At 34.5% G+C, this 22,773-nt stretch overlaps 2 protein-coding genes across 9 annotated transcripts in view; one reads left to right on the plus strand and one right to left on the minus strand.

The window, feature by feature from the left end:
• Window positions 1–3,233: 3,233 nt before the first annotated feature.
• Window positions 3,234–11,683, minus strand: LOC111794756 (CCR4-NOT transcription complex subunit 11-like). The gene is made up of 12 exons (XM_023676893.1): window positions 11,356–11,683; window positions 10,087–10,197; window positions 7,726–7,812; window positions 5,356–5,409; window positions 5,068–5,213; window positions 4,835–4,979; window positions 4,610–4,747; window positions 4,436–4,507; window positions 4,281–4,354; window positions 4,043–4,184; window positions 3,643–3,721; window positions 3,234–3,562 (listed from the first exon to the last, which is right to left on the minus strand). The coding sequence occupies exons 1-12, from the start codon at window positions 11,551–11,553 to the stop codon at window positions 3,465–3,467; spliced, it is 1,344 nt and encodes a 447-aa protein (XP_023532661.1). The 5' UTR covers window positions 11,554–11,683; the 3' UTR covers window positions 3,234–3,464.
• A 4,398-nt stretch (window positions 11,684–16,081) lies between these two features.
• The window catches only part of LOC111795384, a 21,814-nt gene continuing 15,122 nt past the window's right edge, over window positions 16,082–22,773 (plus strand). For 5 of the 8 annotated variants that reach the window (XM_023677775.1, XM_023677773.1, XM_023677776.1 and 2 more), the window contains exons 1-8: window positions 16,082–16,752; window positions 17,841–17,903; window positions 18,149–18,492; window positions 18,582–18,681; window positions 18,753–18,830; window positions 19,396–19,455; window positions 19,590–19,694; window positions 19,866–19,976. In XM_023677775.1, coding sequence (XP_023533543.1) covers window positions 16,573–16,752; window positions 17,841–17,903; window positions 18,149–18,492; window positions 18,582–18,681; window positions 18,753–18,830; window positions 19,396–19,455; window positions 19,590–19,694; window positions 19,866–19,976 — 1,041 coding nt within the window. In that variant the 5' untranslated portion in view covers window positions 16,082–16,572. Of the gene's footprint in view, window positions 16,753–17,840; window positions 17,904–18,148; window positions 18,493–18,581; window positions 18,682–18,752; window positions 18,831–19,395; window positions 19,456–19,589; window positions 19,695–19,865; window positions 19,977–22,773 lie in introns of those variants that run through there. The other 3 variants (XM_023677779.1, XM_023677774.1, XM_023677780.1) reach the window with 3 other exon arrangements.

A 22,773-nucleotide genomic window follows, 5' to 3' on the forward strand; every position in this document is an offset into this window, starting at 1 on the left:
CATGGCCCAATATAATACTTGGTGGTGGGGTAGTCTACAGCCTAACAACTACTATTTTTTCTTGTTAAGAAAGAAACAATTATAAAACATAAAGTGCACTTATTATTATTTATTATTATTTTTTATTTTTATTTATTTTGTAAGGAGAGTTTGAAAAAAAATCTAATACTATAATTAATTTAATTATCAAACATAAACATATATTGTGCGCGCGCACACACACATATATATATATATATACATATATATATATATACATATATATATATATACATATATATATATATATATATATATATATATATATATATATATATATATATAATTTGTAAAAATAAGTTATAAAAACTTTTTTTCATATATATATATATATATATATATAAATAATGCGTGGATTTTCTTAATTTGTAGTTCATATACCATCAAACAAATTTTATTATTACTGTAACGACCCTAAAATTTCTCTATTTAATCTAAAATCGTTACTATAATTTAAACGTAAAATTTACCTTAACGCCCCTACATTTAATGCAAATTTATTTTAAATGGACTCTTATTATAAATACAACATCAATTTGTCATTTATCATCTCATCATGAATAAACGAATACAAGGAAAAGAAATGAAAAACTGTTCTGAATTAAATATCCTACACCGACCAATGATTTATTAATATGATTACAATTTAACCTATACTAATAATGCAAACGGAAATTCAACCTATACTAACTTATACTACGAATGGAAAGCAAACTATCCTATGCATGTGCCATGGTCATGGGATGTGTGATGCTGCTGTCGGTCTCACATGGATGCTTTGTCTTTATCTGAAAATGTAGTAGCACGAGGCTTGTATTTCTAGAATACTTAATAAGTAACCCCCTATCGAACCCATCTAAGCCAAAGATATGGGGCTAGAACTACGAAGCCGACTAGCCAAGCCATGGGGGAATACAAACCGGCTGCAAAGGAAACGACTTGTTTGAGTCACATGCGTGCCGCCCATGGCTCGCAACTTTAGGTCGGTTCGCATGCCGTTGGGTTAAGGCGCGGGTCGACGGATCGTTCCAGTTCTGAGTTAACTAATGGATCGATGAGCTAGGTTGCTGGCTAGGGACCGTGGGCTGGGGTGTCAATGGAATTTAGTTTGCAATTTTTCTCGTTTTGTTTGGCTAATTTTGATAATTGCTGAAACCACTCGCACAATATAATTAAATAAATTATAAAGATATAAAAATTATAAAATAAGATATATATGGTAAACTATAATTTAATACTAAATATCCTTAACAATGTACCGCTAATTTGGATGTTAATTTTATTTTTGTATGATTATTAGTATTTTTTCCTATGCCAAAATTGGAAGAACAATAAAAATTTGGGATAAGCTTATAGGTAACTTTGATTTGTAATTTTCTATGATAATAAATATTTTTTATTAGCGCCAAAGGGTGAAACACAATTAAGAAATTAGGACAAACACGTAAGAATTTGATATTTAATTTCTATCTAAATAATTGACGTGAAGACTAATACAATTAACGAAAAGATATTTAAGAAGAAGATTACTCGATTTTTTTTTTTTTTTTTTTTTTTTTTTTTTTNGTAGTGTTAAAAGACATTTAAATTGTGTTTAGATTTTCAAATCATTTGTGAAATCTTTACTAAAAATTAAAAAACAAACCAAAAGAACTCAAAAATACTTTATTAAAATAATAAAACCTCAAAAATTGTTTGGAGATGTGAGACCAAGGGGCTGTTCCAGCTGTAGGGGAATCCCACATTGCTAGATTTGAAACTAGATGTAGTCCTTATAATGTCAATTGCGCCACTTGCAATCGCCGAGCTTGGTAATGTGGGCTTGTAACTCAAATGGGGGCATTAGAGTAGTTGGAGGTTGGTTCATCCCATTGGGTAGGGCCCATGGAGTGAATATCTGGCCTGTCCATTCCAAGTAAGGAGTTAGGCTGTTGTCTTTGGGCGAAGGTCCAGTGGCGTCAGCCTTTAGAGATGGAGGAAACCGCGTGAGGCTGGCTTCACAGAGCAGCGTCACCTCCCTCTCCTGTCGGTGGAAGGATAGCGGGCCGGTTCTCCATGGCCCAAATAATACTTGGTGGGTAGTCCTCAGCCTAACAACTACTTTTTTTTTTTTTAATATTATTATTATTATTTTGTTTAATATTTGGATATAAAAGTGAAAATTTACGATAATTAATAACAATTATTGATTTATAATAGTTTTATATTTGTTTTAAATAAAGTTTATTTAGGATCATTGTTATACTTATTTATGAATATTTATCAGTCCTCAGTTTTTAACATATTGACAATGTTTTGAAATTTCAATAGTTAATTTGTAAGGATAAAAAAGAAAACATGAACAAAACTTTTGCTTGATTTAAAATATATATATATTGATGTATTAGAAAAATAAAAACATAATAAATTAATACGAGCAGAACTCAATTTTATTAAAGATAAGAAGAGACAAGATTATCAAATGTCTTTTTATCTTTAAATTAATTATAATATAAAATGTAAAAAAGAAAAAGAAAAAAATGTGAGCTTAAATCTTTTGATAGTTCAAAATTGTACACCAAAATATTGGAATTCTCACCTACATATTTCCCAAAAAAGAACTCTTTTTAAACTGATTTTAGTTTGCAAAATCACAGACCAAAATTACACCAATAAATTTAGATTTTGTATATATTGATAATATTGAACTACAGATTTTAGTTTGCAAAATCACAGACCAAAATTACACCAATAAATTTAGATTTTGTATATATTGATAATATTGAACTACATATAAAATAATTAAAATTATCATTAAGATTAAATTATTAGTTATTAAGTTTTTAAGGTGTAATATGATTCCTATGATCACAATTTAATATGATTCCTATGATCACAATTTAATATGATTCCTATGATCACAATTTCTTATCTCTTAGTATGATACCTATACATTGATGTTCTCTAATTTTCTTAAAATTTTAATCTTTGTATCACTATATCCAAATCCTTAACTTCATATTCAAAATTAAAATTTTTCATTAATCATAAATATTTAGAGAAACATTCATAAATAAATTTCATTTTTCTTACGAAAACTTTAAAATTCTAACCAAACTTACAAATTAAAAATAGTTTTAAAGTCAAAACGATTTAACGACAAACACGAATTGAAGAGCACTGAATAGAGACATATTACTCCATAACAAAATGCGAATGGGAAGTGGGCTAAGCCAAATATATATTTAGTCAAATGTTTGCTAAGCCATAACAGAGAGACAGTAGGAGAGAGGAGAGAGGAGAGAGAGGAGAGAGAGGAGAGAGAGGAGAGAGAGGAGAGAGGAGAGAGGGGATCCTAAGGCTCGAGTATATAAAATGCTAACAATTGCTATTTACAAAAAGGATGGCGGCTGAGATGCAGCAAGCACTCTGTCTGTCTGTCTGTCTCATTCCAAAGATTTAAGAAGCCTGAATAACGCCGCCGCTTCTCTAATGCGAGAGAATTCGATGCAGAAAGCTTGAACTTCGATGAAAAGATCTTTCACTGCAACCAACAACACCACCAAATACTCAAATTATCAACCAACAATTTAATTCAAGCAGAGGCATATGACAGGAACTTACCATTGATGATGTTATTTCGAATCAGACTCTGTAGAAAAACACATACAAGTCGAACTAATCTGTTCTGCATGTACTTGTCCTGTGGAATAATAAGAACAATTAAAAATGTTCCATATCTTAAACAGGTGCTCTCTTACAGAACATAAAAATCAAGAAAACATAAAATACTAATGACCCAAATCCTTCTCAAGGGGCAACCAAGCAAGCAAAGGTTGAAGGGAAGAGGTCGAGTTCATAGGAACCAAAAATGCTGTAACTTTTCTTCTTTCTTTTGGGTAAGAAAACAAGCTCGTTAAGAAAAACGAAAGAAAATACGCGGGCATCCAAGAAAACAAGCATACAATAGGAGTCCTCAACTACCAAATGTTGTAAACTCAGGAAGTATAGTACAGATACGTACCTTAATGTTCTCACATGATGATATACAATTACTGATGTACATGTGTATGAACTCAGAGGGAAGTTCAACAGCTGTCGTTAGCCTGTTGACAACTTCCATAGAGTGTAAACTCATGTCCATGTTAACAAGCACATGAAAATACCTGCAACGAAAGGTGTGGGAATGAGTACAGGAAAGAACGACAGTATCTCAGGACATGCACGATTAAATAATTCAACACGAGGATTACAATCCATACTCGGCAATTTCAGGGGAATTAATCAATTTCTTTAGAACTTCAACTGCAACTAGAGGATTGTTTTCCACCAGTTCCTATTGATAAGAAAAAGATTTACAAAGATGAGGCAGAACTTCTTTTTTGGTGAAATCATGATATGATTCAAAAACACATACAGGTAGTTTTCTGGGTGTCAGTCCACAATGATATACAAGCTTTGGGTCATTTTCCAACTCCTCCACCGCTTGCTGGTCAACCAAAGAACAACAATGAGTCATTTCATCCTTTGGCATTCATTATGCAAGGAAAAAATTCACGTGATAACAAAGTAACTGCAGAAGTATTTGAACCTCGTGTTCAGCAGGTATAAGAGGGCCCTTCACAGCTTTTGCAATTAAGTCCCTCGCAGCGGCACCTCTACTACTATCAACACAAATTTCATGGTCCCATGAAAGTTCATGATCATCGTCAACGTTCAACCACACTAACTGTAAAGGGGCTTTGCCAGGTATAAATCAGGTCTGCTCTAGACTAAATACATTAACTATAAAGGAGACAGTTAAAATGTATCTCACCTCTCCATTCTGTGTCGGAAGCCTTGGTGGAGGAGGCCTAATCCACTCAGGACTTGATCCTCGAGGGGATACATTAGACAATAACCCCACCACATCTTTTTCTCCAGATCCCACTTTAGGTACAACTCCAGGTTGCTGGTCAAACCTAAGATGTCCAACATCATATAAATAACAAAATAGTGCAGAAGCTAGATTAAGCTCAACACATAGATCATTGATACGAGAACTCTTACTCCACAGAATTTGCATCAAAACCCCGTGGGACATCAGGGTCTGGGACCACATTTCTCACGGAAGCATCTTTAGAAAAGCAATCAAACGATTGAGCTTGGAGTTCATCATAAAACTGTTGTTGCAACTGCTCTCGCTTAGGTAAAGCCTGAATAAAACAAACCTTTGGCATTAAATATATATTACAATTCGATTCTTCCCACAATAGAACTTGTGGGCAGAGCTCTTGATGGTTTTCCTATAGACAAGTAAAAAGTCAGATTACGTTCAGGTTGGATTCATTGTCTTACATGCGATGAAGGATCGAAATGTACAATGTAATCTGAGGCAGACTTTTTCAGGAACTGCAAGACCGACATCCCCATCATGAGTTATACAAGGAGAATTATATACATGGAAATTGGCATAGGCATGTAACTATATACTAAAATAAGATTAGTACAACAGTACTAGGTATAAACTGAACAAAATGCAACAGAAAGCATACTACGCTGGAAGTTCACTTTGAAAAGGTCGAAGTCTAGATGTACAGCACAAGACACATCTTCACAAGGGTTTGATAGGAAACAAAGTGCAACAGAAAACATACTACGCTGGAAGTTCACTTTGAAAAGGTTGAAGTCTAGAAGTAGAGCACAAGATTCATCTTCACAAGGGTTTGATAGGAGACTGAGGCTTTCTTTTTTAGCAATAATATGTCATTTCTCTGAAATCCATTATCCATTATAATACAAAAAGATAGAATAAAGAAAAGGATGCCCTAAGATCAAAATTGCTCATACCAGAAGAAGGAGAATGGACTATCCCCAAAAAGCCACCGGATTACGATAAAAAGGCCCCGGTCGGCAAAAATATTCAAAAGTTTATAATTACAGAACCCCTTCGAAAGGGTAAAACAAGTAGAAGTAAAGACAACAAATAAATCCCAAAAGCCAATAAAGTTGGCCTCGAGTCCCTTAAAAACTCTTTGGTTCCTTTCAAACCAAAGCCTCCATAAATTTGCATAAACTGCATTAGTCCACAGAATGAAGGCTTGTCCCTTGAAAGGAGAACCAACCAATTTTAACACTAACAGCAGTGAGGAGCTAAATTGAAATTTGTTAATAAATAAGGAGCTATATTGAAACTTATAAAACAATAGGGACTAAAACTTATAGTTGACCATTAATAAAATAAAATACAACTTGTCACCCACCCTTAAACTAATGGTCAAAACTGAGGTGAGACTAGGACATCAAAAAATTAAATTCAATGACTTGGTGGTGGCATGCTGAAGAATGGCATCAGGCTCCCCCACAAGTTGAACTAGCATTCAAATTGAAGAATAGATCTATGTGCAAAATATCTTTTAAGATAGTGTATACTAAATTTCCTCATTTAACTATTCACCTAATGTATTTCTCTAGTTTGAAAAGTTTAGATCTTGATGTTGAAGCAGCAGCCGATCAAATCAAGAAGATACAAGACAAGGTACATTTCAGAAAATAACAGGTTTCCCATAGGTACATATGACAAGCTAAATGAAAAAAAGAGGGCAATTGGTCATTGTCGATTCATGAACTGAGTAACAGAAAATGCCTATATTGTCAAAACATCGCTTGATCTCAACATCTCAAATGTGTTGTTTACATCTGCCTACCCATTAACCTCTGGACAAGAAATTATCCTCCTCGTTGACAAATTTTTCTCTAGGAGAGGGATTGATGTAGGATAGTTAGAGGTTTTATTTGAAATTATCTTGGTTTATTTTGTTGAGCTTTTTAGGATTAGTTAGTAGAGTAATTGGCTTTACTATTGTGAAGTATTATTGTAACTAAGCCTTTTTACCCCTAACCTTACCTATATTTATAAAGGTAGGACTTCCCTCTTGTACCAAGTTATTGGAGAATTAATAAAATAAAATATCGTTTGGCATATGAGCTATGACCAGCCAGGAATCATCTGCAACTCATTTTTGTCCGCAAATATTCCTATAAGAATACATGCGATTTGTTCTGCCACTGTAAGGAGAATAAATGTAACTTTGGGTTCTTTGGTGGGTGAGGTTTTTAAATTTGTTTCTATTGTCATTTTCCAATTAAACTTGAAACTTTTCACTTACTCGACAAAAAGTTATGTTTCCTCCTCTTGTTTCTTCTTATTCTTCTTTTTCTTCCTTTCTATTTTATTTTTTTGTTTTGTCTTTTGGCTCCCAGATCATGTTCATATATCTGTTCTCTGTGAATAGTATCGGCAATTTATGCAGATATTTAATTTTTTATTTAGAACCAAACGGACCCTTATCCTCTATCCTTAGAAAAAAAGAGCATAAACTCACAAAGAGGAAGGAAAAGAACTAATGGGCGAGGCCTCCAATAGTAAAACCAAATCCCAACCCCAAATCTAGGGATAGAACAAACTGAAAGGGGACTAAGTTTTGATTCCTCATGGAAAGGTTGGGGAAATTAACTCACCATAATAAACGAAATTTCAACGCATACAAATAGGATGTTGCCAATAACCATGAACAATTGTAATCCAGTTATGGTTCCTCATAACTAAGTTTCTATGATTTACTAGCACAAAATCTTCCAAACCAAAAAGCACAAGAAATTATAATAAACAATTAAAAATATGCAAAATGGCCAATTAAAATCAATGTAATTAATTAAAAGTTGTACCTCTTTGCCATCACTGGAGCTGTCTGATGCTAAAAGCTGGAAAATAAATGCCCTCTCACAATTTTCAGCTTCCTCGTCAGAAGCAGCCTGACACCCAGAATACGAAGCAGAAAAACTCAAGTTTCTAAAATTAACCTTATTCAGAAAGCAATGAAAATTTCTTTGCAAGTCCATCTTGTAGAAATAATTTCTTTTTGCTAAAACCCATGAAATGGGATTGGGAAATTGAAAGCAATCGATAATCATTGCAAATCACTTCTAAAATATTGCCATTGTTAATATTTTAAAATTGAAATGATTTTACATAGAATAAAAAAAATAAGATGGAGGTACTAGAAAAAATAAAAATCAACAGTGAAGCTCAGCAGCTACACAAGTGGATAATAGCCCCTCAATTAGGGAGGTCAGGGGAGAGGGAGATGAAGGGAATGGAGAAAAAATGTTTGTTCAATAGGATAGGTTGATGGAGAAAGAGTGCAATTCAGGATCTAAAAGATATCCATGGAACTTGGTTACCCTAAATTCATACCATACAACGCTCTCAGTTCTGAATTTGCAATTTTTAGCATTTGAGAGAGAACAAGGTTGAAAATCTGAATACTTGAAAGGGTCTTGAAAACTCCAAATTGTAATAAATAACGGATTTGTTAAGTGGCTTCTTTCTCTCAAAAAACAACAATATTCTACTTTCAGAAATCATCATAACATTCCAGGGAAACAAACCAATCCCATAGCCTAAAAGCACCCCTGCCACACTCTAAAAACTTCATAATCAAGTTCAGCAGCTTCCCACAATACCTGTTTAAGAAATGAGAAGACCTGCACTCATGGAAAAATCTAGAGCTACCATAGTGTCTATTTCTAGCATTAGGCACTACCTAACCCCACATCAGAGCATCTGAGAGACACCTTCTCCTAAAGATCTGCCACACCTTCCTGAACTATAGAGCAATCCTGCCAAGCATCCGTCACCATGACACTGTACCCAGCTACAACACATCTCCTTTTTTTTTTTTTTCTATGAAATTTATCTGATAAGCATATGAAGAACACAAAAGAGGACAGCCTAAGGGCAGAGGGTAGAAGGAAACCCCTCCCAAAAGTAAACTATCATAGAAAGGCTTTCCAGTTTGTAATAATCATAGAAAGGCAAGACTATAATTACCAAAATCATAGAAAGAAAGACGATAATTACCAAAAAAAATCATCATGATTTGGAACCCGACAAGTAGCCAAGTGCTGTACATTCTAAACACAAGCATCCTCTGTATTCATCACATCCACAAAAATACTGAGGATCATCTCCATCCAAATTAACCAAAGGATGATTCCCACACCACACATCCAAAGGGCTTGTAATTGCCTTGAAGCTTGCACCCATCAAAGCTTCTAACAGCCAAACTTCCACTATATTCAAAAAACAAAACGGGAGGCCAAGCTCTTCAAAAGTAAAGATCCATCCCCTGAAGGCGAAACGGCAGTGAAGGAATGTGTTCTAACAAATAGTCTTCCTCTTACGTTTCCTATGACAATCTGCCATCCTGCTGCTTGAGTCACACCCACACATCCCCTTACTTCACTCCAGTCCTTCCCCAAAGACCTACAGAAAAACTCAAAGGTCTCTCACACAGCCACCAATGCCTTCACAACTTTCTTGCTTCGTTATTGGCTTCTTTTTCATAGTTGATAGAGAAGTGCAAATTAATCAATTGTCTTAGAAGTTAAATCACTATTTGATTTTTTTTTTTTTTTTTTTTTTTTTTTTTTTTTTTNGGGAGCTCTTTTACAATTTCAGAGAAGTGTATTTATTACTTTCTAATTGAACAATAACTAACATACTGATAAAAAGACTACTGTAAAGCAATCAGTGCCGCAATCAATCCCAAGGGGCAGCTCAGTGGAGGCTAAAGTAAAAGAAGAAACCTCACCCAGTCATTTTTTAAAACATGAGCCGCACTACAAAAAAATGAGGACTAGACCTTACAGGCTTAAGTGCAAAGCACAAAGAATGTAAGGGCTTTTTTTGTGAGGCACATAATAGAGAACTATGAAAAGATAGCCTTTTTTTTTAATAAAGAAACCAACTTTAATTGAGAATAATACACAAGGGCAATACAAATAAATAAATGGATCAAGAAGAAAGGTTAACAAGAACTACAAAAAGGACTCCAATCCAATAGTAAGTTCCTCGATAGCATACATTACACAGTGGTGTCAGGCTGCTGACATTTAGCAAGAACTAAATTGTAAAACATGAACATCCATATGCAACTGAATGACATTTAACTTTTAGTTGAATTGTAAAGAGAACAAAAACTCTAACATGCCTCTTGTTACTAAGTCATTAGGTAGCGTACTTACGTGTACAATAAAAGATATAAACGGATTAGAAGAAGATTTTTGCGAGGAATATGTCTGGTGAAGAATAGAAAATCCCACTAAACGTTGTGTGGCATGAAGCAACTTCTTTGGCTGCATTTTAGACCCATTAATCAGTAATCAATAAGCACAAAAAGAGTCAATCCTTCATCATAAAAGGATTTCATGCAAAAGATAAGGAAACGATTGGGAACAGACACAACAAAGGTACGGAAATCTAACCTTCACTATCCAAACAGGTATGATAAATTCTATAGTAGGAATCAAGACCGTGTTCCAATCGTCTTAAGAGTTCAAACAGTTGAATATGGAAGAAAAACACCAAAAAGAAATAACATTTTTCTTTAGGAAAGAGAACACCATTTTATTGATGAACGAAATTACAAAAGGGAAAACCCCAAACCACTCATTATAGAAGAAAAGACTTCCATACTAATGATAAAACTACCAAAAAGAACAAAAAACAGAATTGTAATACCAAACATTGCAAGAAAGAGCAGTGCTACAGACATTCTTAAAAAGAACTGCATACCGAAACTACATATGGAAGTGAAGACCCCAAATATCTAAAAGATTAAATTAAAAATGACAAAAAAAAAAAAGAGAAAAAAATCCTACACATTGATTAACTCGACAGAGTGAAAAGCATTGACGATTTAAGATCCAATCGCACGTACTGAACTCAGTAAACAAAATCTTCAGCCACACGTAAAAGTTTTATTTTCTTTAATGAAAGACAAATGCATTATAAAAACAAATGTTATCAAGATGACCCGAAGCGAAACAAATTGGTATAATTTATCGAATGGAGATTGGAGAAATATTTTGACGCCGTTTCTTTGGCCTCGAAACAGACCCAATGTAAATGTGTATATGTATGTATATATATATATATAACAGTTTCAGTAGCCACAATCTCATCGATTTAGGTAATACATCCATAGTAGGTTTTCAAGGTTGGTGCGGAGAATCTAGTAATTGCAGGTTAGAATCATAAATTTTTAAGAAAGGGACAAATGAGGAGATGCCTGACTTCAAATCACGCACCGAGGAGGACAACCGGGCAAACAAAGAAAAACCAAGGCCTAGAACAAAAAACATAACGAAACGGCAGGCCATGTAAACGAAGACGAAGAAGAAACAAGATTTGCAGATAAAGCAGGGCCCTAAACTCGGACGTAAACATGTGTAAATCAGAACAAATCATAACAGAAAACGATGAGGAGAAAACATGGATAGGGATTGAATGACCTCCAAGAGAATAGCGAGGGAATAACAGGCAATAAATTGACGAGTGCGAGGGATCTTGGATGTAAAATCGGCGATGATGTCCAGAAACGGGCGTTCATCCCCTCCTGCTAGCAAAGAGTAGAGCGTTCGGGATTCATCAACCGTGAGGGTCATCTTCATACTTCCCCACTTGAATTCGTTGTTCGCCATTTTAAACATGAATGCAGGTTGGTTGTCGATCAAATGCTCTCTGCACAAAATTGTTGTTCTTGCAAATCTTCAAGTTATATAAGCTTCGCTTTGATTTCGTTTTCAACCAGAAGTCGGTTTAAAGGAATGCTATTCTTTTTCTTTCTCATCCCACACCTCCATATATACCGCTTTCAAATCCTAACTAATTTCAAATAAATTTGGTTCTAATCGTATAAAAATATTCAAAAATACCTTTTTTATTACAATTTTTTATTCTACCCTTACATAAAATATTCTCTAAATTAATAAAAATATTTATAAATTTCATTTTTATTTTAAAAATATCTTTAAACTTGTAAAAAAATTTAATAACACCCTTAATTTTTTTTTTTTTTTTTTTTTTTTTTCTTTCCTTTAAAAATACTTTCACCCAAATAATTAATAATTTATTTAAAAAATATTCTCGTACCTACAGCAAAAATAATTTATCGTTAATATTTCAAAAATACTCATGAACTTTCAAAAGTAACATTAAAAATAGAGATAATTTATGAGATGTCGATGAACGTTTCCATCTATATATCGATGTTAAGAATTTTTTAAAACTTTTTTTTTTATAAGGGGTACTTTTTTAAACATAATATATATTTTTTGAACTTCAAAAAAAAAAGTTTTAAGCACGGTCCAAAGTTCGAAGATATGTTTGAAATAAAATGCCGGTTTTCATCCAAAACTAACTATAAGAGTATTTTTTATAGTTTTTTAAAATTTAAAAGTATTATTGAATTTTTTTAAAATCTTCAGGTATTTTTAGACAAAAATACAAAAAAAAAAATTATAAATATTTAATTTATACAAAAAAAAAATTTAGTTTTGCATCTAAATTAAATTGTTGGTAGGCTAGAAACGGAACCAACCCAACCTCTAAAATTGCCTATACACTCGGACAATGTTCTGAACACGAAAGTGTGCAGCCTCCCCATTTTCTCATGCTGAGTCACAGGCAGTGCGTTGGAAAGCACAGACGAGCAACATGCAGGAAAATTTGCACGTGTGGTTCTAGCCGGGGACTCCGTTATATTGTACTAATATGTGTAGGTCCTCGTAATTCAAGTGAGAGGTTTGTGAGTGGAACTTTCTTTGCTGAGAAGCAGGTTGATATTGTTGGATTGTCAGAACTTGGAAGTTGTTCCCCCTACGTCCTCTTTTGTTGCCTTGAAGTTGATGGGGAATAGGGAGGATGATAGCATAGAATACTGACGTCAATTTGCAATCTTTTTCGGTATAGCTAGCTCCCAAGATGGATGCAAGAAAAATAGATAGGGATCAACAGATACGAAGGGGAGGGTAGGGTATAGAATGAAATTAGATGAAGCGACCGATTGTTTCTCATGAGCTAATTCAGTAAGAAACCATATAGTTTAGGGTCGAACAAAGAACTATATGTACTCTATCTTTCAACTGTAGGAATACATCGGCCCGTAACAGTACAAGATAGTTACCACCTATCATATCGCTTTCTAACTTCATTTTTTTTTCCTGCTCTGTCGATCACGGGTAGTATAAGAGATATGTATGGCTCCTTCTTTCTACCCATAGTTAGTATGTATCTCTCCGGGTCGTACTTAACTTATCACATCTGTCACCTCCACTCCAACGCTATCTTCCTTATTTGTGAACTGGAGATAGTGCATAGATAATGTCTATTCATATAATATCATCATTTTTTTAATGGCTAGCATTTCCATCTGCACGAGTATCATATGACCATATCATAACATGATTACATACTTGCATGAGTATCATATGACCATATCATAACATGATTACATACTTGCATCATCAACATTACTATTCTAATAGCAACTCATGATTTTACCTCATACTATGTCCACGCTATAATTACATGCTAATATACATCCTCACATATAGTGACTAGTCTTCCGACTTAGCTTATAGCGTCCAATAGAGGGTTCACTATCTTCTCTATTTGCTGGATACTCCAGACTATCATTGACATTGAATTGTATTCGTTGATCATTCATTCTCAACATTATAATTCCCTTGTGGACATCTACCAATGTTCTTTCCGTTTTTTAAAAATGATATCTTCAAGATAATTAGTACATCGATGAGTGAAAGATCGATGTGCTAGTTGAAGGGTGATTGCAATTGGTCTAGCTTCACCCGTACTTAACTTTTTATAAATGGACAGTGACATTAGATTAGTGTTTGATCCCAAATCAAACCATGCTCGACCTAGCTTCTTCCTTCCAAGTTAGTGGAATTTTATTTTTCAATATTGTACTACATTCTTCACTCAATGCCACTACCGTGAATTCTTGAAAGAAAAAAAATGGTGGGAATATCTTTCAAGAACTCACATAGTTGGACATCTGTTTTAAGGCTTCCACTAGTGGCATTGTTCTTGGCCATATATTCCTTCATTATTCTCTCGGGATATAAAAATGCTCGACATAACTCTACTATCAGAGAGTTATCAAATATCTTCGTCAATTCTTAATAAAATTCATGATTTTTATGTCTATGGATCTAGCGTGACAAGATCTAAAATATTGTAGAAGGAAGCAGTCATCGTCGAGGCCTATAATGTAAGTTACAAATGGTGAAAGATGAGGGGCTGAACGACTGCCATGCGGGTGACTGATGTTGGTTTAACCAAACTGGATTACCTATTCGAACATAAATTTATATATGACTAAGTATCCATGTTTAGGTTGTTATGCTAATTATCTATTTACAATTTAACCATACTAGTGATTTTCATGCAGTTATACGAGCCCAATTAGGGGTTCGCCAATTAACCCTTAATCGTAAACTCAACTCGATTGTCAAGGGTCCAAATAAATATAGCAATAGCTTATGATGTATGATTATACTTTATGGAAATTATTAGGGAGTTTGTGGGTCCACCGATGCACTTTTAGAGTGGTTGAACTTGAGACTTATGATGATTAAACTTGATTCTTCTTTATGTGAAATTGATTGCAATTTCGGTTCAACTTTAATAAAATTTGGCTACATCTTGTGGTAATTTGAACAACATTCTTCAAACTTCCATCAAGTTCATATTGTATGACTGAGATGCATTTTAGAATGCATGAAACTTATGAGAACTTATAACCGATATCGCGCCTCGAGGATCTGCGATATAGGTCTAAAGCTATGATAATGACGAGAGAGACGAACAGGATTAACAATCTACGAGGCCGAGAGAAATCATGAGAAAATCTGAAGGAGGGACGTCTAAATATGACTAAGAACTAAGAACTTGAACTAGCTTTCGCTAAACTATCATAAGTTGAGCTTAGTAGAATGAGTAAACCTAGGGTGTAGCCTAGGATGAACTTGTACTTACCTAAGATCCATAAAACGTAATGACGAACTATGAACTACCAGCAAACTGCTTACTAAATATATTTTATATACTCGTCCATACTACTTTAATTTTCTCTTTAAATAAGGACCGACGAAGCAGTCAAGGTGGTGGTGCACACAATTAGGGGCTATGAAATTTTGGGATAGATCGGTGCCTTCTATATTTCTGGATTTATAAATCGTCTATGTCATGTTTCGGGGGTGTGCGTCATCTTAATATGTCAGTTTATATTTATGTACTTTGAATGTTGTATTGAATCTAACTTTCCTTAGTGCATGCACGGTTAAAACGTTTTAAATTTAGGTATATTTTCTAGTATTCAACATCAGCCGATAACGGTTCGTGACTCAAGCTCTCGAAAATCGAGTCGTTACATTACGTCATGAAAAATGTGGAAATATGATGTGCATCATAACCATGTACCGTAATTTGAAAATGCAAGACCTCATTCATGTTGTATATCCCGAGAATAGGATACTTCCACAACATGTTTGGGACAGATGCTAAACCATGATATGAATGCACACTCCTTTCTATTCATTTTTTTGGCAGCATAAGATTGTGCTAGCCTGCCCTTAAACCTAAGGATGCCTATATAAACATGCTTAGTGGGTTCATGCGTGTGTAAATGATGTGTAGAGTAGTACTATGCATCCAACCTTATTAAAAAAATAAATACAGTAGAGCCCCAAAAAATAGTCGGAAAAAGTTGGTCCTATCAAGAACAATATTGCATGTGACTGAATTTTCCGACTCAACAGTGGAGTCGTTACTGAGTACTTTTAAATATTAAATATATTTTCGAAAATTTAAATTTTCTCTAATGGAACTTTAAAAACTTAAATGTATTCTGAGAGAATATTTTTGAAATAAAGTATTAGTTTATATCGAAAACTAAATAGGAATATTTTTGATTTTTTAAAATTTAAGATATTTTTAAAATTTTTTAAAAGTTAAAAAGTATTTTTGATTGAATATTAATTCAGTGGGAGAGGGAGTGAGAGAAAAGGTAAAATGGGGAGGGGACCTGAATTACATAATAAACCATGGCGACGAGCGTCGTGTAATTCACTCACTCGGAAGCTCGCAGGCGGAGGAGCCGACTTGGATTTGATCCATACACAACGCCATGGATTTGATCCATACACAACGCCATGGATTTGATCCATACACAACGCCATGGATTTGATCGATCGATGGATTGCTTCAGGTTCAAAACAGTGGGTTCGTTCGAGCTAAAGTTCAGGCTAAGCTGAATTCGACTTCCTCCTGTCTCCTTTTTCCCTTCGCTTTCATCTTAATTTCCCTTTAATTTATTCGAAGAAATCATCAAAACCGCATCACTATATTATGAATCATTGCGGGACAGATAGAGAATTGGGATTGAAGTTATATGTCATCTCTCTTTTGTTCCCACTGCGTTAGGGTTTTATATTCATTTTGCTTTTGGGGTTCACACGATATTCGTACGTCATACCTTCTTCTCTCACTGATTGAGTTGTTTTAATGTCCGAAAGAGGAGGTGTCACTCCTACGACCCAATTCTGCGGCTGAATTTATCACTAATTTGAGATACCAAGAGCTATTCTGGTTCGGATCATTCATTTTTCGGTTGGTTTGAGCTGAGTTTGAGCTAGGGGTTGAAGATGAAAAATGGTTTCGACGGGAGATCATTGGCTGAAAAATTCTCTGACTTGGCCGTCAGTGCTGCACCAGCAGAGCAATCTAACTCCCACTCATCCAACAATCACAGTAACAACAATGATAGCAACTTGTTCCAGGTACTGAAAGCTGTTGAAGCAGCCGAGGCTACCATCAAGCAACAGGTGCAATGAATTTTCCTTTGCCCCCNATATTCCGTCTCTCAACATCAAACGAATGCTACTCGTCTGTTAATTTCATCACTAAATTTAGTATTGTATTCACTTCACTTTTGCGCGATTCTAAGATCTCTAACTCCATGGTTGTTTCCTTCACGTTTTCTTTCTAAAACCCTTTTCATGTTTTCGATGTTGTGCATAATGCATACCATCAATTGAGCAGTATTTTTTCCATTGAGAATGTTGTAAGAATATAGAGATACTAGCTGCAGGAATCCAATCTTTCTCTTTATCCAAAATCTGCTTTCTCAACGCTTGGGATTATAGGCTACCGCAATCTAATATGGGTTCATAAAACTACCTTCTCTTTCGATTTTTATATGATCATAACCGTTATTGCTGGTTTTATAGTTGATGCTGTTGTTTTTTTTCCTCATTTTGTTAAGGAGGATAATCTGGGGTATGATTCGATTAGAAAGTTTCTAAAGGAAAAAAAGTGTGTATACCATTGAAGCGTCTTATAGTTCAATGACTTCAACTGTTGTGAGTTGAAACGAAATGTCAATTGATGAAGCAGCTTTATTCTACATGAAACGTAGAAGCTTAAGCCGCTATCTATCCTGGGTAGCATGGGTAGCATACCTGTGTTTCAACTTTATCAAGTCGTATAAACATAAGCATTGTTTGTTTGGTGAGACAAAGAAACTTGGCAATTAGACATCATTGATGATATTTGAGAATGGTGTCAACAGATTAGTGCGTGTAATTTGTATAATGGTACATCCTTCTTCTCAGGTGGAGTCCCCGAAACATATTTCTCTATCCGAATTCTTGTTTGAGTTACTGATGATGTAATTTTCAACTTGCATTTTTTTAGTACTGGTTAAAAGCCAGTAGTTTAAGCATTCTTTCATATACCGGTGTATGTGCTATTACCCACATCAGCAACTGCACCTGGTTGTTCCTTCTCCTCGTTTGCATTTTTATTGACCCATTACTGTGTGTTTTACATAGCATGAGTATTTGACTCAGTTACAGCTTAGATTTCATTATTTAAAGTTACATGCTGACATGAGTGAATTTAAATACCTTAGGTGGAGGAAAATAACCGACTGAGGATTGAACTTCAGAAAAAGATCCAGAAACTTGAGAAATATGTAAGTACTATAAATTGAATTTAATACAAAATCTAAGTGTTTCATTAATGTTCTGAAATGTGGGTTTTGTGTTTTTTTCCAAGCATTTAGTTTCTTGGATGCAGTTGATTGTGGTTGAATTTTGCTCACTTCTCTAATTATTTTCATATCTTGCATTCAGTTCAGTAGGAGTATGTTTATCAGTTTGGAAGAAATTTGACCTCGTTGTGGATTTTTCTATTCATTTTTTCATTGAAATGTGGCAGAAGGTTGATGAACCTTTGGCTCAAAGGCTTCATTCCACAAACCAATGGATTGAGAATGACCATCAAGGATCTAATGGGGAGCATCAATCAGATATTTCAGGTGATAGTGAAGGACATAGGTTTAAGAAGAACATTTCTATTGTTGATTCACAGGGTGCGCTAGTTGTCCATCAAGATGTTTTGCAAAAGGATGAAGTTTCCATGCGGGTTGATACAGAATCTCGCTTTGAGAACAGCAAGTCGGACAGGATGGTGAATGCTCTTCCTGGTGTTCAGCCACCGGTTGACAATGCTGGTTGCTCACAATTCTCTTCACCATCTACAACATCTTTCTCTGCTAGCAGGCAAGTAAAATGATGTGATTCATCCTTGGCCAATTATGTTATTAGTTTAAATAAAACATAGCATATGAAAACTATTTCATGACTGTTAGGTTTGCAGTGGATGGAGAATATGATCCACAGATTAAGTTTTCTGGACATGGCATGATGCCAAAGGCTGAAGCAAATATTCCCAACAGTCTCTGGAAACAGGCATGTCTTAGTTCTAGTCCTTTGTTTCATATATTTACAAGGAAGCCCTTTAACCTATGTTTCATATTTAGGATCTTGTTGTTAAAGTCCAGGAACATGAAGATGAAATTGTGCTGTTACGCAAGCATCTTGCTGATTATTCTGTCAAGGTAAAATGAATCATATGGACTATCTTAGCCCATTGTAAATATTTTCATATATTTACAAAATTCACATTTTATGGGGATGCCCCTTTGTCAGTCCCTTTGGGCCCTTTGGTTGGATGCTTTTAATTTATACTGGGTTTGGAATCATGATTGTTTCACTAGAATTGAGGAGGTTCTTCTGGGTTTGCCTTTTCGTGATAAAGATAGTTCTGTGGCATGCAAGTTTCAAGTTTCTTTGCGATCTTGTGGGAGGTTTGGATTGATAGGAATAATGGAATTTTTAGGGAGAGTGAGAGGTCTTATGATGAGGTTTGAGAGTTGGTGAAGTTAAATACCTCCTTGTGGGTATCGATCACTTGACCTTTTTGTAATTATAAGGACTTGATTTAATTTGGTTGGATTGGAATCCCTTTGGTAGCTTTTGGGAATTTTCTTGGTTGACTTTTTTTTGTATGCCTTGTATTTGCTTTGTTTCTTACCAACATTTTTTTTTTATTTTTTTATTGTTATATCAATTTTTTTTAGGATTTCTTTTACTTGGAGACGCTGATGATTCTTATTGTAATAGGAAGCACAAATACGAAATGAAAAATATGTTCTGGAAAAACGTATTGCCTATATGCGTTTGGTAAGCAGGGTTTTGATTTGTATTCATTGTCTATTACATTCCCTGAATTTTCTACTTTTATCATTTCCTTCGATTCCATTCTCATTGGTGTTTTGCTGTTGGGCTTCTTTTCCTTTTTGGTTTCCTTCTATTAGGCCTTTGATCAACAACAACAAGAGCTTGTTGATGCTGCTTCTAAAGCTCTCTCCTATAGACAAGACATAATTGAGGAAAATATCCGTCTTACATATGCGTTGCAGGTTCCTTCCTTGCTTTGGCATTTCTGACGTGGCTTCTGGTCTTTCAGAATGCTTAATTTTGTTGCCATTAACTTGTTTGATAACAATTTAGTATCCGTTAAGATACCCCATTGTATTTCTTTTCTAATATTATCTGTAATAGACTCCATGGCTCTCATCTGGTTGTATCAGGAAGCTCAACAAGAGAGAACCACCTTTGTATCATCTTTGCTGTCTCTTCTTGCAGAATATTCACTGCAACCTCCTGTTCCTGATGCTCAATCCATCGTCAGCAATGTCAAGGTGAGCCTTTAAATCTGTGGATTTTGAACGAATCACTTTACTTTATTTGAGGGCCAGGGCTAGGATAGGAACTAGATAACTAGATTTTGAAATTGTATTGAGATTAGAGATGAGAAATTGTAGTTAGATAATTTGAGGTAATTTCTACAAACAATACTTTGCCGTCTTTGAGGGTTAGAAATAGAGCTTTCATTAAGAGAAGATGAATGTGTTAAAGTGTTGATATAATTAAATTTATTCTAACCCATCAACTTAAACTTTTTGATTGATTGATGATTTAACATGATTTATGAGCAAGAGGTCCTAAGTTTGAACCCCTGCATTGTCATTTCCTCGCCCAATTAATATTGATTTTCACTTGTTGGGCTTTCTATAAATTTTCAAGCCCACAAGTGAGTGAGAGTGTTGGAGTATTCATATCATTAAATTTACTATTATCCACCAACTTAAAATTTTGGTTTGAATGGTGATTTAATGTGGTATTTGAGCCAAGCTCTAGACTTTAGCCATGTTGGTAAAATCCTCATGTGGGGAACAAAGAATTTGTGAGCCTCAAAGACAGTCATAGTACATACTTGTGGTTGAGCTCTGTTGGACTAGCGACGTGCTCAAAAGAAAATGAGTTGGCTTGAATTAGAGCTAGACATATAGATGACTATTTGAGGAGAGACTCGATGGTGTACTTTATGCAAGAGAAGGATTTTTAGGAATGCGACCAAAGTCTGACATTGGCTAGGTAAGGGAAACAACATAGGTATAGAAGTGAAAACTATCTTTGTTAGACTGAGGCCTTTTTGGGTGAAACCAAAAACAAAACCATTTGGATGAAACCAAAGGTAAAGCCACTAGAGTGAAACCAAAAGTAAAATCACGAGGGTTTATGCCTAAAATAGACGATACCATACCATTGTGGGAATAGGTGGAGGTTTTGTTGTTATTAACATGATATTAGAGCAGAAGGTCCTGTGTTCAAACCTATGTAAAGTAATTTCTTCTCCAATTAATATTGATTTCCACTGTTGGGATTTTTATAAATTTCCAAGCCCACAAGTGAGGGTGTATTGAAGTGTTAATATAATTAAATTTACCTTAACCCATCCTCTTAAACGGCAGGGTTGATGGGTGATTTAATAGATGAATGTACCAAGAGCATTCAAAAAACAAGCCCAACAAAAAAGAATTCCTAGGAAAGCTACAAAAATGGACTTCAATCCAACAAAATTAAACCAAGACCATTTACAAAAAGCCTTGTGACTGAAGCCCGCTAGGAGGCATTAAACCTAATAACCATCTCCTGAACCTTGTCTCAAAACCACACCACCTCTCTAAAATCTTATTGGTTCTCTCAAACCAAACCCCCACAAACTAGTAAAGAAACTAGCATGCCACAAAATATTGCCCCTCTCTTGAAAAGGCGAACCCAGGAGCACAATCCCAATCAAAGCGTAACAATCATCCTTCATGCCAAACATAAACCGAACAAAGTGAGCCATTAAGCCCGAAGGGACTAAACAAACTGACAATCCTACAACAAATAATCACACATCCCCTTTTGAGCGAGATCTAGTCTGAACAATCATAAAATTGCTTGCCTGATCCCACTCTTTATAACAAGTATCTCTAATAAACTACTACTAAAATTACCTTTCTAATTACTATTTTACCTTTGCACTCCAATCATCATTTTTTCATTGGCAACATGACATTTCATAAGATTAGTTTTATAACATTTAGTCTCTATCTTTTTTAGATTAATTCTATAACATTTAGTCTCTAACAAATTCCTACTAAAACTACCTTGGTAATTACTATTTGACCCTTACACTCTAACTCCATCATTTGCTTGCCTGATCCCTCTCTTTATAACAAGTAGTCTCTGACAAACTCCTACTAAAATTACCCTTTTAATTATTATTTTAGCTTTACACTCTAATGTCATCATTTGATTAAATTAATTTTATAACATTTAGTCTCTAACAAATTCCTACTACAACTACCTTGGTAATTAATATTGACCTTTACACTCTAATCCCATCATTTTTTATATGGGAAGTATGTCATTTCATTAGATCTATGAAATATACAAAAGAGAATGAAAGCTTGCCAAACCATAGGGGGATTGTATAAAGGGTTCCCAATTAGAAAAAACAAGAAAAGGAAAAAGAAATTAAATAGTTAAGGGATGTTAATTGTCACAAGGAGGATTGCCGTAATTGCGATCTTGCGAATGCCCCATCCCCAAATTATCAAACTATTTTGAGAAGAAATCGAAGTACACAAGGAGGGTATAAAAAAAACCCGAACAAAGAGAGCCAAACTGAAACAAAAAGGACTCCAATCAAGCAAAATGAGACATAAAAGGTAATTGCCAAAAAATTTACAACTGAAGCCCAATAAGAAACTTGGCAAAAAGACTTGTGTAAAGTACTTTATTAAGAAATAATAAAAATTCTTGTTCATTAACTTTCTCTATATTTAAAATTTGTATTTTATTTGTTTTTCCCTATTTGGCTAAAATACACTTTTATCCATGGGCCGTAAATTAATTTAGTTTTTATCAACGTATATGGAGTTTATTTCTTATTGATCACCCATTTGGTCCGTAAAAGGATGTCTTTGGTAAATTCTCACCAATCGTTCATAGGTGTAGGCTTACTTCTCTAATTGCTCTGGAAGTGTCTTTTTAAATCATGACATTTATATTGTCCTTTTGTAATTTCATACCATCCATGAAATGTATTAATCATTGTTCCTGATAAAAAAAAAAAAAAAAAAATAAAAAAAAAAAAAAAAAAAA

This window comes from Cucurbita pepo, chromosome LG05 (assembly GCF_002806865.2).
Source record: "Cucurbita pepo subsp. pepo cultivar mu-cu-16 chromosome LG05, ASM280686v2, whole genome shotgun sequence".
Taxonomy (NCBI): Eukaryota; Viridiplantae; Streptophyta; class Magnoliopsida; order Cucurbitales; family Cucurbitaceae; genus Cucurbita; species Cucurbita pepo.

Coding starts and splice junctions, on each gene's coding strand:
- LOC111794756 (XM_023676893.1), bottom strand. CDS start 11,553: ATGTTTAAAATGGCGAACAACGAATTCAAGTGGGGAAGTATGAAGATG. Junction 5,214..5,355: donor ATTTCGATCCTTCATCGCAT/GTAAGACAATGA, acceptor TGTTTTATTCAG/GCTTTACCTAAGCGAGAGCA. Junction 3,722..4,042: donor CATCATGTGAGAACATTAAG/GTACGTATCTGT, acceptor ATTATTCCACAG/GACAAGTACATGCAGAACAG.